Below are 17105 nucleotides of genomic sequence, written 5' to 3' on the forward strand. Positions count from 1 at the left end.
CGTTCTAAAATTTCTATGAACACACAAGGCCTCAGGGATGAGAACTTACTGCCCACTTATTTATTTCATTATAAAACACTCTTCTAGTTAAAAATACTTCTATCAGCCTCCCAAATTGGCACTTTCTCTGTGCTTTATAATTGGGATAATGAAGAAATGGCAGGTGAGGATGAACAACCAGCTCTTCCTGCTACTCCCCAGTCACCAAAGCAGAAAAAGAGATGCAGGACTATCTCCAAACAACAAACTGCCTGAGAATTATCCCAATTCAGCCTGGTTTGGGGCACAATTCACTGCTGGATATATAGTCCTGACCATCCCAAGCTCTCCAGCCCCTGTGGAATGTGGGAATTGCTGCAGGCACTACCTCATCTCCCATCTGTGGGACGAACGGGGAGCGCCGGGGAATGGTGTCCAGGATCCACTGAGGAGCAAGCCATTCCTCACTGGGCTCCCCTTCCAGGGACAGCAGGCCACTGGGCTTCTGAAATATTATTATATTTAGAATACAATTAATACAGTATTTAGAACACCTTTAATGTAATATTTAGAATGCAATTACTAAAATATTCAGAATACAATTAATTACTTTGGCAGAACACATGAAAAACTGACCACACGGCAGTTACTGCACATAAGAGATATAAAGCCAAGGAAATACTGGAATGTCAGCCTTCCCAAACCTCCTCTAAATAGTAGGGAATAAGACATGTCTATTATAAATATAATAGAAAATTAAAACATTCATAAATTCATCAAAATGCCCATGGAACAAGGGTGGACTTTAAGGTCCCTTCCAGCCCAAATCAGCCTGTGATTCTATGATAATAAAAAATAAAATAAAGAGATTGTACTTTTATAAATCTTCTAAACAGCTCTTTAAAAACAAAAAAATACCAGGAAAAAGAAACCTGGCAATGTAGTTACAATACAGATCCATAGTAATTTAAAAAAACCCAGACACTAAAATATTACAAATGCCAACCTTTTTTCTAGGCTGTTTAAGTTTCCTTCGCTTTGGCTCCAGTCCTTTTGTTCCCTTCATATTTTCATCTTCAGAACTACTACAGATTTTCCGAGCTGCCTGCCTGGTTTGTCTCTTTGGAGGCTGGAGATTAATTCCAGCATCTGCTGTCCAGTCTGAGTATTCACTTGATGAATCACTGGGAGATAAGAAAAAGTTGTAAGAAAGAGAACAGAAAACTTCAGTTTTCACACAATGGACTGAAAGGGCCCAAACATTCAACCTGTGCTCCTGTGGAGCAGACGTCAGGATTAGCATAGAATTTTATTATCACATGAATTTAGAGAATTTGTGATTTCAGCAAATTGTTTTATCAGTTTGAAACTCCCAGTAAAACTGCAGCTATGGCTGATAGCAATTTTCATACTCATCATCTTGCTGATTCATGGACTGATTTCAGAAGAACCAGCAGCAAAAAAATGCTTGAAAAACATAGGAAACCACAGCACTTCCCTAAAAATCCAGTTTTCACTTCTTGAATACCAAGTAACACACATACATGTGTGGATTTACATGGCAAACTGGCTTTGATTTTTTAGAGCAGTTCTTAATTAAAGACAATATTTTCTTACAAATGGTCTTTCAAACCTGCTTTTGACTGAAAAAAAAAAAAAACAACAAAAAAACCCACAACATGTTTCATGAAGAACTGGGGACCAGAAATCAGTCTTCAAAATGAATTCTGAGTATCACAACAACAAGTGTCTTAATTAAATTCCACAATAAACCAGTATTATCAATTCAGAGCCCAGTAAAGGTACCTGGAACTGCTTTCACTTTGCCAGGCTGCCACGGGATCATCCATGGAGGCATCACTTGTGCCAACAGTCTCATCTTCCTGTGTTAAAAACAGAAGGTTTCACTTTGGGGCCGAGGGTAAAATATGTCATTCCTGTTTGCAAGCAAGTTGTGTCACCTGAGGAAAACTTTGTATTTAAGGGTTGGTTTAGACTTTAATAAGTAGGTGCACAATTTCTTCCTGTATCTTAGGATGACACTGTATGATTTTGTAATCCCTACTTAAGTAGACAACTTCTTTCTATGTAGTAATCAATATTATACTTTGTCCTTTTTGTCCCTTATAGTTATATAACATAATATAAATAATATTATATGCTATAACTCCTATAGAAACAGATGTGAATTTTAATTCTATCAGAACCATAACATGAGTTCTTATTTAAGGGTTTGGTTAATAAATTTTAGTTGCCAAATGCCCAACTTTTTTAGCTATTCTGTACATACAGTGCATCTACAAAGCAACAATGTTCAGCCTCTTCCCAAAGGACAACAAGTTATATTTAATCTGGGGTATTTTAAGTTCTTCCCTTGCCAATATCAATGATTAATACCAATACTCCATCTCTTTCCACAGCAGTCCACAGATGCAGCTGAAATCAAAGCACTGCAAAACGAAATCAAAGCCCTGCCCCAAATCCACGTGCTCTGTGAGATCCCAAAATAGCAAGCGGTTTAACACAACCCAGTTAAATTTACTTAAAAACGTTTTGGGTTTCCAAAAATACATGAGCTGTCTCGAGCTCCTTTTGAACACTGTACTGGCACTGAGGGGAAAGATCCTTCACCCTCCCAGACCAACAGGCCCCAGATCCCAGGGAATCAACGAGCCGAGTGCTTGTCCCTGCACAGGGAAACTCGGGAGTGCTGCTGTGCTGGGAGATTTGGGAGCAGGGAGGCTGTTGGGGGGTGTCTGGGGGGTCAGACCTCAGAGGAGCTGTCGGATTGCTGGCGGGCACAGGGGTGGTGGGTGGCTCCCTGCGGGCTGTGCTCGATGGTGGAGCGGGTCTGGTAGGCGTGCTGCCGCCTCCGCTGGTTCCTGCGCAGGGATCTGCCGCTGCCAGCCTGGAATTCGCTCTGCCAAGGGGACAAACAGCACAGGATCCGGGAGTTAAGGGTGAGTTACACACTTAGAAGACGCCTTGTTAATGTGACTGAATGTTGTATTCCGATTACAAACAGGAAATTGCTGTAGGATTCTTGGAGGCATCGTGGCTCGTTTTAGGGCACTTCCAAACGTGGTTTTTGGTTCAAAACCAATTCTACTTTATGAAGTAGAAAGGAAGTTAGGGAAAATATAATTTTTTCTATAAAGTTCCTGAAATCTCTGCGTAAGGTAATTCCAGCCACTTCTAAAAGTGTGGCACCTCTAAAGTTTCTCTATTTCCACAGAATCACAGGATATGCTGAGTGGGAAGGGACCCACACAGGTCATCAAGTCCAACCCCCAGCCCTGCACAGGACCATCACCATTTTCCACAAGTGTTCTTTTTCTTTTCCAGCATCTTCCCACCACTGAAGCCTCAAGGATAAAGATTTACCACTATTTGCATATTATGGACAGACAAATCACAGTTACAGAAGGAAGACAGAGCCAGAGGAACAATTAGGAGTATCGATCTTCTAAATAATTTAATAAAATTGGTTTGGTTTTTTTGTTTCTTTTAGTGCTACAACTCACCCGTTGTAAGGTGTGGGACGGCTTTCTCTTCTTTTCAACAGTGTACAAACTAATTTCTATTTCACCTTTGGCAGCTCGACATTCTTCCTGGACCCTAATTATGCATAAGAAACATCCCTTTTATTCAGTAAATCCTCATATAACTCGACAGTCTCATTAATACACACATAGAAATACTTGTTCTGTTGCTATAAGGAATCTGTGCACAAGCAGCATCACTCCTGCAATCACAATTTAAGGAAGCCAACTCCTTAGCTGAGCATCCATAATTATTTCCAAGTAGACTGGAATGAATTAAAATTATTTTCACAGGATTTTTTTTTTTTTAAATAAAACTTCGAGGAAATGTGGTATTTGAACTACTGAAGAAAGACTGAATTGTGAAAAGAAGGAATTATTATTCTCAACTCCCCACCCCAATCCTAATATTCCAAACAACCCAATCAACCATCTCCCAAAGCCAATGCACTTCTGAAAAATCACTTCAAGGGGACTGATTAATTATTAAATATTATACAATGAGATTCCCTCCCCCCCCTCTGGTTCACTTAGCATCTTACTTGCTGACGCCTGGAGGGAGCTCATTGACCACCACCCTCCTGCTCCAGGCCATGAGGTCCCTCTCGGTGGCCATCTGGCTGCGGGGCGCGTTGTGGTGCATCTGCCGCACGCCCTCGATCTGCCCGCTCCGCCGCAGCCCCACGTTCGGCGGGGAGGCCACGTCCAGGGCCGGGCTGCGAAGGGCTGAGGGAGGCAAAAACAACCTCTTCACTTCCATAAACCGTCAGTGGAATCATGCAGTTGTGGCTGGGCTGGAAGGGAGCTTAAAGCTCATCCTGTTCCACCTCCCTGACACCTTCCACTAGCCCAGGGTGCTCCAACATGGCCTTGGACACTGCCAGGGATGGGGCAGCCACGGCTTCTCTGTGCCAGGGCCTCATCACCCTCACAGGGAGGGATTCCTTCCCAGGATCTAATCTAACATTTAAAGCTTAAGGACCACACAAAGATTCTTTTTTTGGCAATAATCAACACTTATTCTACGTGAAGAGGCTTTTCTTTTGCTCCAGGTGAACACTTGTGCGTGCTGGTCTTAGGGACATGTTTGCTGCTGCCTTGAGGTGCCTCAGAGATACCTGAGGCACACAGAGAATGTAATTCATGAGGAAAGTTTTAAGGGTGCTTAAGTGAACTTCAAATTAAAGTCTTTCAACTGCTTAAAGGCTCTAAAATCATCAATCTCAAATTCTGTGGAAGAAGACACAAGGTTGACATCTAAAATAACAGACTGCTGCAAGGTTTAAGTTTTCTGTTATATCATCTCCATTTGTTCTGTGGTTTTAAGTCTTATTTGCTGTGCCACAGGCACTGCTCTGCTCTGGCCTTCTCATCAGGTGGCCCAGCACAGTGAAAACACACACTTTAGGCAGCAAAGAGACACAAAAAGGCTGCTAATAATGGAATCACTGCCATCATTGTTCTTGTTTAGCTCACCAGCACGACTCCCACATGCTTAAATATGGTCAACCACATGAAAATACTGCAATTTATGGTTGTGCAAACCTGCATAAAAATATTTGGCTATTTAAAGGCTTTATACATACTCTAATTAGCTTACATCAACTGGGTGATCATGTAGCAAAGCCAGTGCTCAGTGCAAGTTCTAGAAGGGAACTGCTTTAATTTCCATACCATTCATACCTGGAAATTCCTTTGTACAACTACAGGGACACACAAATAAAATGGGAGCTGGGACTGCACAACACATCAGCCTATCCTATGATGCAGAAAAGACTGCATGTGAGTTGAAGGTGCCTTCTAGACACCCTTCCTGACATACCAATTTAGAGGAAAGCAAAAGTTTATTTTCAGCATTTTTCACTCATATTTTTCCTATTCCTTCTTGAATTTCAACACAAGCAAGTCCAAATCCTAATGAGCTTTTGTAGGAAACCTACTTCAAACATGTGTAATCAGTCACTTAACCTAGAACTAATTTATTAGCAGCTGTAGATTTCCCAGAGCTCAGGATGACTTGCAGCTCAGGTCCTCAGCATCTGCTCCCCTTCCATCAGCTGCACTCACTCAGCTCTTCACATCTGACTGAGTTACGTTTAAATTTTTAATCACTTGGTGTATTAAAAATAAAATCACAGTAGCAGAACATTTACCAGGAGAATAATCTCAAGCTTTCTAAGGAAACACTAAGGCAGAGCAACATGTTTATTTTATTACCACTGATGCTCAGCCTTCCGCTGCAGCAGGAAACCATTAGTCTGTCACAACACTATTCACTGACAACCTCTAATTATATGCTGTTATTTTGACATTATGCAGTTAGGAAGTATCATCTCTGCAGTGATATCAAGATAATACAGTGAATTTTACGTTTATTTTTCAGGAAAATGGTTTATAACAGGAATAGTTCCAGTCTAATAGCTTCAGGTAATCAGATACAGCCCAGTCAGACACTCTGTGCCCTCAGCTGCACCTTGAACTTTTAATTTCTCTGTTGGAATCCAGAGAACATCCAACTGCTCCCCACAGGTTAACAAGGGGTACAAACAGGAGAGAAAAGCATCCTCCAAGACACATGAACACATTTTGATCAGTACCTTCTGTGATTAAGGAAAGAACTGCTGGAGACAAGGCAGGACACTGACCTCCATTGACAGAGAGGGATCTGTTGAGTGGAGGGTTTGGAGGGGTTTCTCCTTCATTGATTAGTCTCAGATCTTGTTCCCTCTGGAGCTCCCTGATCATTCCATCAAGGATGCTCTCATCCTGGTCATTTGTTTGCTGCCCAATGACTTGCTCAACTACTTCACCATCACCTTGGCAAGAACAAAGCCACAAATACGAAATGATTAATTTCTGTTATAAATTAATCGCTCTTATAAAATGATTTCTGTTTTACTAAACACCACAGAAACAATCCCATTTAAAACTCTGCACTACTATTGGTCTGCCCTGCAGAACATCTGATCACCAGCTGGATTTCTGCTCTCATGGAATAAATGGAGGCAAAGTTTAGAAGAGAAGCTACAATAAAAACCTGAAACTCCAGAGCACATGTGAAACATAAACACAAACCCTTAGAACCAGCAGAAAAGAAATTATGTTTCAGTGGGTAATAATGGAAGGTCTTTTCTGGAGAATGGCATTTTGCAAAAATTTATGTCTGCAAGAAAGAAAACCCCTGTCTTAAAAAACAAAAGCTGTTTTTAACATGTCTTTCTCACCTTCCTGGTTCCTTCCTCACATAGGGAGTTGCACTGAGGTTAATGGGACAATGCTTTAAGCATGTGCCATATCTGGGAGAAGCCCACAGATTGTGGAATGTTCTTGTTTCCAGTCAAGTGGATTCCAGACACTTCCTTCATGCCACAAACTCCCTCTATCTCCTCTTCTACCTCTCTACTGAATTTAAACCATTAATTTATAAATCCTTCCATCACCACCCCCCAGAGCTGCTGCTCAATCCTGTGCCACACGTGTATTATTCAGGAGGTTCAGACACAATACCATTAGCTACATATCCCAGCTGAGGAATGAGCTGCTCATCCTTGCAATTCTCCCTCCCTGGGACCAGGCGCTGGAATCTCGTGGGATGAGGATTTCCATCAACATCCACCAGGAATGGAGGAGGCATCAGATGCGGAGCCTGTTGGGTCTGTTCATCCAACACGTAGTTATTGGCATCGCGGATCAGAGGCCTGTAATCCGTATGGAAGAACATCTGATCTGGAATCTGAAAAGAAAAGCAATTTAGGGGATGAATCAATGGCCATTTGCAGCTGTCTGGCTGCTCTGGAATTGCTCCATACCCATAAACCACAACTCCTGCACTCAGGAGCAGCAGCAGGAATGTTGTGACAGAGAACAGATTCCTCCACAAATGTGGTTTATTACCAAGGCCTGGTGCAGAAACTCAAGAGTAAAATAGGCCAAAAGAGGTGAACAGAGAGAAGGTAATGCTTTGTTCCCCTGCCTAAGATTCTCTTGTCTAAATCTTTTTGATTTAGGTAAAAAGCAACTGCTTCGTGATCTAATTATTATTTTGTGTGGGGCAGGGTGAGGGAAGAAATTGTAACACGAACACTTCTGAGACAAAATCAGGTCAAGACAGGGAAGAGTTTAAAATTCATTCAACCCACCTTCTCATAATATTTATTGCATCCAAAACCAAATAGTAGCAGATGTCCATGAGAGTCTGTGCAGGCAAAATGCTGCCCATCTGGTGAGAACTTGCAATCAAAAACAGCTCCGTGGCCTTGGCCCTCAATCTGGATCAAGCACAGAACATTCCCCTCACAACCATATATTCACTGTAAGAGTTTTTTTTACAAACATTTCACCTGAAACACGTGTTTCACACTCATTCTGTAACTTCTCACCTCACTCAAAGACTGATTTGCACTTTTGTGTATTAAAGTTAAACTGAACAATGCTGTAAAACTTCACATTTTCTCTTTGTTCTGAAATTTCAGCACAACTTTTTAAATGCATGTTCTGAAACAACCCCCTGGAAATCTGTGTTTTATCTCAATGGCAGACACCGGGCAAGCCCACGCCGAAAATCCCAGACCTGTGCTGGCTCTGTAGGTGTACAGTGAAATCTGCTTTCGTCTCAAGACCAGTTTTAAACAAATATGAAAATAAAACTCCCTCATCCTTCTTACCATGTTGAAGTAATTGCGAATTTTTGTTCCTTTGTCTATATCCCAAACAAAAATATTCCCATCGTGGCCCGCCGAAAGCACAATCCTTTGGTCAAAGGGATGAGCCTCCAGAACAAACACTTCATCATCATGACCCTACAACGACAGCAGGGGGTGAAAGGAACTTGTGTTTCTCCATGTGGTACCTCCAGGTGTGTTGGTATAGTGTGAGGACACGTCAGATCAGGGAGCAGCTCAGTGTTGGACAACACCCCTTGGTTGAATGGGGAAGAAGGAGAAATCAGGGCACAAATGGAGCCTTCAAAGGGCTCCTTGCCAGCCAGAAATCACCAGGAGTTTGGCCATCAGCTCCCTTCCCCAGGATACACCCTCCTCCCAACAGGCAGGGCACAGCTGGAGACTTCCAAGGCCAAACACTCCTCCTCAGGGGGAATGATGACGCAGTTTAGCCTCAAATCAGTCTCAGAGCTGAACTACATCCATTTGGGATTCCCCCCTGTTATGTTACTCACGGATAAGCTGTGGAGAAGCTGCCCTGTGGACGAGTTCCACACTTTGAGAAGGAAGTTGTTGACTGCAGTGATGACGGTGGCATCGTATCGATCCCAGGCCACCATGGTGACCTTCAGCTTAGTCACCTTGTCCTCCCCAGATGCCACATTGTTTCTACGGAAATCAATAAGTTAAAAAGGAATAAATCAGTGACTGCCTATGGAAACATCTCCCAGTGCTAATTCACTATGGAATTCAGGGAGGATGGATGTGACTGTGACTCTGGCTGAGGCAGGAGAAAGAAGGATGGCTCTGTGGTGGCATAAACAGGATACAGGAAATATTCAGTGCCACTGAGATTTATAGGTCTCTGTGTCCTTAAAAAGGACGTTTTCTCCTCTGTTCTGAAGCCACCACCCTCACCTACCCCAATTTTTCCTTCCAAGCTCTTCAGATCTATTAAGCTTTTTCCTACAAGGCATTTTTATCAGTCATCAATATCAGTAACTCCACAAAGAGCAAGAATCTATTAAATAAATCCAAATCACACCTCTGACAGCAAACACTGCAAATGTAACCATATGAAGCAGAGAATTCTGCCAAGCAAATGCCTAATGGGTTTCTGCTCTCTGTTGTTGTGCATATCCAATTACAAGGCACTTACAGAAGTCACTTGAGGATCTCAAAAAGGAAAACTCAAAACCCTAATTGAACCTGAGAACCAAAACACCACATTTCACCTCTTACTTGGAAAATTAAGGAAGAAATAGAATGTTAAGAAACATTCTGGATATATATATGTTTACTAGCATGTGATCAATGGGGTTCTACTAAAACCTCTTTTTGTGACATAAACTGTTTGACATTCTTACTACATATGTAAAATACTAAATATTCCCCAAGTATTAGGTAGGGAACCACCAATGTATTAATATTTTCTTTGGTGGGCTAATTAACTGCCTGTAAATTAACAGGCAGAGCCACAGCACTGTCAATAAAAAAAATGCACAGAAATTAATTCAAAATAGCAGTAAATAAACAGTTTTCGATAGGATGGAGGATTTAGTTTGCATGTAAATGTGGCCACGAGGTGTGTTCTGCTTGGTTTGCTTTACCCTGTCATTTTAGTAGCCATATCCAGGACCACACTCTTCCAATCATGCTGATGGTAGTGCCAGATCCTTGCTGTTCCATCTCTGCTTCCACTGACAAACCTTAAGCTGGGGGACAAAGAGGAAAAAAAGCCATGAAATTCCCACAAAGGACGGTGTAAAACCCCCATGTACACAAATACATATACTGGAAGTGTGTAGTTGTGTGCCACTGCTCCTCTTCCTTGCGTGGTTCCAATTTTCAGATCAGATATTGTACAGAAGAGTTTACAACATTAATTACATTTGGCTCCAGCAGGCAGATGGCCTTGGAATGACTTCAATGTCGTAATTCATCCGAGCTGCACGTTCCCTGTTTCATGACATCAGCAAATCCCTGGAGCAGCTCAGAGTGGCAGCAAAGAAAGAGCAACTGTGTGCCAGGAGTGTGGCATAAATTACAATACGTTAACTCGGGGAGGGGGTGAAGACAGGGAAAGCAAAGAGCCAAATTTACAAGTAGGTAGCTCTGACTGGGAAGCAGAACACGAATATTTTAATTTTTAAACTCCTCCTTGTTTAAAAATGTCAAGCATCCAGCACATGTATTTAACCACTTCAGAGTGTTTGGCCATCAGTGCCACAGAGATCACTTCTGTTGAGAAACTGGAAAAGAGCTCCTCAAGTAACACATTTTCACAGGATGGCCAACACCTTCAAAAGCATGTTCCATTTATACACAAAATTACACTTCAAAGGCAAATCTACTCAATTTTATTAAGTGATTGTTTGCCCCTTTTCAGTTTCCCTGAACTGAATCTTTTCGCTCTAAACGAAAAAGAGCTTTAAAATGCTTTTGACAAGTTTTATTTTCCTCTTATTTTTACTTCTTTATATTAAAATAAAAAGGAAACTACTTTTTCATTCAAAGCATCACTGTAGCATATAATTTTCAGTGATTATATGACCTAAACCCTCTGACATGGCTTAGAAGGAACTGGTGGCACAATTACAGCACCACATTCTCCCATAATTTCATGTGACAAAGATCTCCAAGTACAGGTGCAAAGCTGCAGTTTGGAAGGTTCCTGCTTCCACACATCCCTTAAAACTCCTGCCCAGCAAAATAAGGAAACAGAGAAAAAAGCTGGGAAAAAAATCTAAATTAAGTTCTAACTTTTGCTTCTAATTACAATTATTACAATGCTCTTATTATCATATTTTTTTATATATATATATTTTATAACTCCCTCCAGGGGAGTTACCTGGGAACTAAGACACTCTTACAGAAAAGGACACAAAATTTGTGTTCCAATTTACTGTTTTAAAGGAAAAAAAAAAACCAAATTAAAAGTATAATTACAGAATGTTTTTGTTGTTACAGCAGAGGACAACAAGCTGGGGCTTGTAGACATGACACACATCTTGCAACACACTTAAACAGTTTGTCCAGGATTAATCAGAGCCCACTGGCAGTTTTCCTGTTGTGCCAAATTTTCCATGAAATGTTCTTTGAGCAATTAAATATCAGCAGTCTCAAGTGCAAACCCCAGGGCAGCCACTCACCTGTCCCCGTTGTTACAGAACTGGACTGCAACCACCTTGTCCTGAAGAGGAAAACACAGCAGTAAGTGCTTTGTAAGCTGAAACACTCACCCTGAAAGTTCTTAATTAGTTGATTCTTGATTAGTTTTTATTTAGCAAACTGTATCTTTCCTACAACAGCCTTAAAAATTCACGTGCAGAGAAGTTGTATTTAAAGCTAAAACTTCCCCAGACTTGCTGTGTCAAACACTCAAACAGAAAACTTCAGAGAGGTGATGGTTTCCTGCAATTTTTAGACCTAATATTAAAGTGCATCAAAAAAATTTAATCCAAAAATTGAAAACCTTGGCTTTATTTCCACTTATAAACTCTTCAGAAACAAATATTATGTTTCAGACATGGGTTTGTCTTTTTTTTTTTTTAATTTGCTAAATACTTGTGTTTGCTCCTGGTACTTGTATCCTTACTCCCACTGGTGTCTCCAGCTCCTGATAACCCACCTGGGATTTGTTGTCCACAGGATTAAGAGTGGATTTCAAAAAATTAAAGGAATTACAGCTCCTTCCAACCCTGCTCCATACAGAAAACACTCTTTTGTGAGCAAAATACTTGTTAGATGGGTTGGTTTGGAGATTTAAGTGAACTCTCACTTCAGTTCAGTGAATGAATTTAGACTTCAGGCTTAATCCATAAAATGCTGTTAAGGTGGGAAGTTTGAATTTTTATGGGAGTCCTTCTGCCTTACCTGAAAAAAGATGCTTCTGAGCTTGATTTTCTAAAGGAAATTTCCATCATGATCCAAACACTGACTGCACACTCTAAAACCTGAATTACTTTGGGTTTTTTGTATGTAGGTTTGTGGTCACAACTGAAGTTAAATACTCAGCAGGAAATTTAATAGGAAAAGAATAACATGGTGCATTAAAACCGCTTTAATTCCTCCTTCCAACCCAGACTTTCTTCAGGAATATGGGAAAATCACCTGATCCCTCAGTTTTCTGGGAGAATAAAATATATAAAAACCTATTTTGCACCAACCTCTTGCCTCAGAGGGATTTAGAAACAACCAACCCCAAAATTTCCAGGCATTTAAACACCACAGTGTTGAGAGCCAAATACATTCTGGAGAGTTAATAAATCAAAAGAGATGTAAAAACCCAAGTTCCTGAAATCAGGTGAAGGGGGAGGAAAAAAGATTTGCTTCCTGATTTGCCTCTTACCGTGTGAGATTCCAGCTCAGCCATTTTCTCTGGAGATTCTGAGCCCAAATAATAAATTCTTATCACATGGTCAGTGCTGCCTGTTGCAATGAACATGCCACCTAAACAGAGGGTTTTCCAAGAGAAGAAAAGTCATCCAAGGAACAACTTCTTTGAACTCTGTTTATCTGAATTTGCTGCTTTCTTGTCGAAGCAGCAAAGTCGTTCGAAACAGAAAATTTCAATGTAAACCGGTAGATATAAAATAAAATATTTAAGTGCATCTTCCATTCTATTTGACACAAACCAGAGAAATTATTGCTGAATCAGGAGTCAGTGATTGCTGAGAAACTGGGAAAAAGCTCCTTATGTAATACATTTTCACAGGGTGGTCAACACCTTTTGAAAGTACATTCCATTTATATACAAAATTACATTTCAAAGCCAAACAAATTCAATTTTATTAAGTGACTGTTTGTCCTTTCCAGTTTCCCTAATCTGAATTTTCCCACTGTGATTAAAAAGTGTTTAAAAATGCTTGTGACAAACTTACACTCTTAGTCTCCCTTTTCTTGTAATTTCTTTACAGTATTGCCCCAAAAGGGCACTGTTGTGTGATTTACTGCATTTGAAATGGGTTTAGTTATTTCAGGAATTCTGGTTTGAAGAAAGGAACGTGGCTCTAGAAGAGCTCTCCATTTCAAAAAGGCAAATTTCATGAGAAATTTTCTTTGTAAAAATATAAAAAAGTATAAAAATATAACATATAAAACGTCTCTGATGTGCAAAACAAGAGGCTTTCAAGCCTTTGAGTTGGTCAAGATATTTTAGCTTAAATTACAGGAAAAAAGGGAAAAAGCAACTTGAGGCAGACACTTGGCATGGAAACTTTCAAACAATCCCAATGTGACAGAGCTAAAATTACCTGGAAAAAGGTTTAATAGTATTTGTATTTAAAGAGAAGTAGCAGAACTGTCACCAAAGTACCCAAGTCCATGGAATACCTGACAGGACACGTACCAGAACTGAAGGATGAACAGGAGATCTGAACACCAGGCCTGGACCTCTCTGCAAACTTTACAGGACGATCCCTACGTGCAACAACACAACATTTTTACTGTTCATTGCTCTAGTCAACAAAAACATCTCCTTGCACCTCAGGCTGGGGTCAGTATGCTCACCTTAAATCTCTTTTATATCACATATCTCTTTTATTCTCACCTAAGTTTCCTAGAACTTTTCATTTGAGGCATTTTTGTCCTTAGTTGAATAAGAAAACCATAATTTTCTAAATTGAAAGGAGTATTTAACTGATTTATCACGATACTCACCAATTCAAATCTATTTAAAACAGAACCTGCCAAACCACTTGTCTGATGGCATTTATTAAATATGGGTTTGGTGACATTTACATATGCATGTTCTTCTGATTAAAAGCAAATTATGTCTTCTGCCATTTTGGACAAGGATTCTATTCCTTAACAAAAGAGCTGGAAGTTCTTCCACAACTTTGCCTCGCAAGGCACAAAACCCCAGAAATAACAACCCCAATCTCTGCCTCCCCTCTGGGTTCCAACAGAATCCCTGCCCCCCACACCAGCTTACTGAGCAAGAAAACACCCTTATTTAATTATCTCAGCATTCCTCCTCAGGCCAAAACTCAAAATAAATCCCTCCTTGAGTCAAAATAATTATAATTATCTAAAGAGTCTTACTTAAATTTCATGGTGTTCGCATGCCACTGCCAGAAACAGATTGTTCCATCGGCACCAGTGGAGGTGAGGTATCGTGTTGTTCCTTTCCTTGCTGGAGAGAACTAAAAATAAAGTTGGAACAATTAAACCAGCTAATTTCTTTCTCTTCTTTCATGCTGGAAACCTGTAAAAGATTTTTTTTCACATTTTTTTTTCCCCAGGAGAACGGGGAGCAGGGATGGGCACAGAATCTGAACTTCCATACAAAACAAGCTGAGGAAATGGAAAACCCCCACATTTTGAGGAGGAATTCTTTATTTCTACCACACAAATGAGGGTAAATGGGAGAAATGAAACAAGCCCAGACCCTTTTAATGGGGTATCAAGATGAGGAAATAGTTCTTTTGAGGACAGAACTGGATCAAACATGGCAAAAATGATTCCTGCATCCCAAAGAAGAACAGCAGCACAGCAGGATCCCCACTCCCTCCCTCTTCCTGAATGTCTCCTCTGCCTCTCTAAGGAGCGGGAAAGCTTTTTATTCTTAATTTCATAATTGCAGAAATGCCTTTAATCCTCTGGCTACCTGGTAATTTGATAGAGGAATTGTTTCCTCTATTTGCATTGTTTGCACTGGTTCCTCAAAAAGCCACCACTGATTTTATTCTAAATGTATATGTATATATATATATATACACACAGAGATATGTAAAAAGTAATATACCAATTATAACAGCACGTTGCAAAATATGTTTCCAAAACAATCACCTTAATATGACTGAAATCAGACAAAATTGGAATTGTTTCTCCCCCTCTTCCCTACAAAGCTCCTGGGGACCACTGGCATAATGGAGAAGCCTGTGCTGAATCCAAGGAAGCACAGCTCCCAGAGAGAGGGATTCTGAGCCAAACAGCCCCCCTCACTCTCCCCTCTACATGCATCACCTGCCAAATTGCAGGGATTGGGGGTTTTTCATCCTGGAATTTTGATTTTTGGAGGTTTCTGGCAGCTGTGTTGTTTTTTAAAGAAAATCTGCGCTTTCTACAAAAGCCAGAACAGCTCCTTATGCTACAAGTTAAGGTAACAAAGAAACAAGAGACGTGGAATAAGGAGTTTTAGCTGATTCTTCCAAAAAATAAACGTCCTCCACAAACACAGGACTGTTGGCTCAGGTACCGTGCCAGGACCAGCACCAAAGATGCCAACCACGACTCCTCGGCTCATTGAGAGCACCAGATCTATCGTTTTCTCGACCCAAGGCAGCAGCAGTGGGGTCCCACAGCTAAAGGTCCGTGGAAGCAGCAGTGGGATCCCACAGCTAAAGGCCTGTGGAAGCAGCAGTGGGGTCCCACAGCTAAAGGCCCATGGAAGCAGCGGGATGAAGCAGCAGCGAATTTGCCAAGAAAAAACACCCTCGAGTCAGGACAAACCATTCCAGAGATGGAATGATGAATTTTATCTCGGATTGCCAACCTCGTATCACCATTTGAACCCAAACCCAACGGTCCCTCACCTGTATGGAAGTGATGGAAGCTGAGTGGCCCTGCAGGACGGCCAGGGGGGCGCAGGTGCGGAGGCACCACACCCGCACCACCTTGTCGCAGCTGCCCGCGGCCAGCAGCGTGTTCTCGTAGTTCACGGCCATGTCCGAGATCTCGGCCGAGTGCCCCCGCAGGGTGGACAGCAGGCGCCCGTCATCCGTCGCCCAGATCTTCACCAGACAGTCATCTGAGCCCTGGGAACACAAGACACTCCCAAAGATCGCCTCAATCCAGGCATGTCACCCACGTGGCACCGCGGGTGGGCAGGGACCTCCAGCACCGCGGCCGTGCTGGAAGCGCTTCAGTGGGACTGCACTGCTGTATTAGGAATAATTTCTTTACTGTGAGGGTGGATATTGGGAAGGATTTCTTGGCTGTGAGGGTGGGAGGCCCTGGCACAGGTTGCCCAGAGAAGCTGTGGCTGCCCCTGGATCCCTGGAAGTGTCCAAGGCCAGGTTGGATGGGGCTTGGAGCAACCTGGGCTGGTGGAAGTTGTCCCTGCCCACAGCAGGGAGTGGGACTGGATGGGCTTTCAGGTCCCTTCCAACCCAAACCAGAGGCACCTCCTGCCATGGGCAGGGACACCTTCCACTAGCCCAGGTTGCTCCAAGCACCATCCAGCCTGGCCTTGGACACTGCCAGGGATCCAGGGGCAGCCACAGCTTCTCTGGGCAACCTGTGCCAGGACTTCCCCACCCTCACAGCCAATAATTTCTTCCCAAAATCCCATCTAACCCTGCCCCCTTCACCTGAAGGCCATTCCCTTTTGTCCTGTCACTCCATGCACAGGGATTAACATTAACAGCTAAAAATGCAGCATTAATTTGAAAAATCTACTGATTTTTAAATATGCCCAACAAAAAGCAAGGGCAGTACCACAGAAATGGATAAATGGATGCTACTATATTCTGGAGAAAATCTGAAATTAACAGCCATGCATTCACTGACAGACCACAAATTCTGAAAGGTAAATTTAGTAGAAAACTAACTTGCAGCTGAATTAAGTTGTGTCTGCATCTTAATCAGTGAGGAAAGGCTGTTGAGGAACTCACGAAACAAGGAAATCAAACCAAGCAAAGCAATCTTCAAAAAAAAAAAAAATCCAATTTTTAAACTTACTGTAAAAATTCTCCTCCCACTGCGGTCAAAGGCGATACAATAAACAGATGAGAGGTGCCCCAAAATCCTCTTATGCATCTTCATGTGTTGGTAAGTGGATGTTGGGAACAAGTGGCTGAAACGGCCACATCCAGTTAACTGCCTGGCAGACAGGATGTGAACTGGGAGAGAGAAAAACAAAGCAGAACAAAAACTGAGACATGGATTTTGGACTAGAACTCAATGTAAATAAGTATTA

At 41.7% G+C, this 17105-nt stretch overlaps 1 protein-coding gene across 1 annotated transcript in view; it reads right to left on the reverse strand.

Annotated features, from left to right (window-relative positions):
* BRWD3 (bromodomain and WD repeat domain containing 3) overlaps positions 1-17105 on the reverse strand; it is a 51600-nt gene that overhangs the window by 17700 nt on the left and 16795 nt on the right. Inside the window, exons 7-24 of the mRNA XM_050310327.1 lie at positions 16868-17028; positions 15721-15942; positions 14228-14328; positions 13533-13603; positions 12534-12634; positions 11335-11375; positions 9793-9897; positions 8698-8851; positions 8186-8320; positions 7661-7789; positions 7029-7254; positions 6167-6337; positions 4064-4247; positions 3504-3597; positions 2750-2899; positions 1786-1862; positions 986-1163; positions 368-484 (exon numbers count right to left, since the gene is read on the reverse strand). Coding sequence (XP_050166284.1) covers positions 368-484; positions 986-1163; positions 1786-1862; positions 2750-2899; positions 3504-3597; positions 4064-4247; positions 6167-6337; positions 7029-7254; positions 7661-7789; positions 8186-8320; positions 8698-8851; positions 9793-9897; positions 11335-11375; positions 12534-12634; positions 13533-13603; positions 14228-14328; positions 15721-15942; positions 16868-17028 — 2417 coding nt within the window. The remainder of the gene's footprint in view (positions 1-367; positions 485-985; positions 1164-1785; positions 1863-2749; positions 2900-3503; positions 3598-4063; positions 4248-6166; positions 6338-7028; positions 7255-7660; positions 7790-8185; positions 8321-8697; positions 8852-9792; positions 9898-11334; positions 11376-12533; positions 12635-13532; positions 13604-14227; positions 14329-15720; positions 15943-16867; positions 17029-17105) is intronic.

This window comes from Myiozetetes cayanensis, unplaced genomic scaffold (genome assembly GCF_022539395.1).
Source record: "Myiozetetes cayanensis isolate MyiCay16 unplaced genomic scaffold, myiCay2020 scf15, whole genome shotgun sequence".
In the NCBI taxonomy this organism is placed as follows: Eukaryota; Metazoa; Chordata; class Aves; order Passeriformes; family Tyrannidae; genus Myiozetetes; species Myiozetetes cayanensis.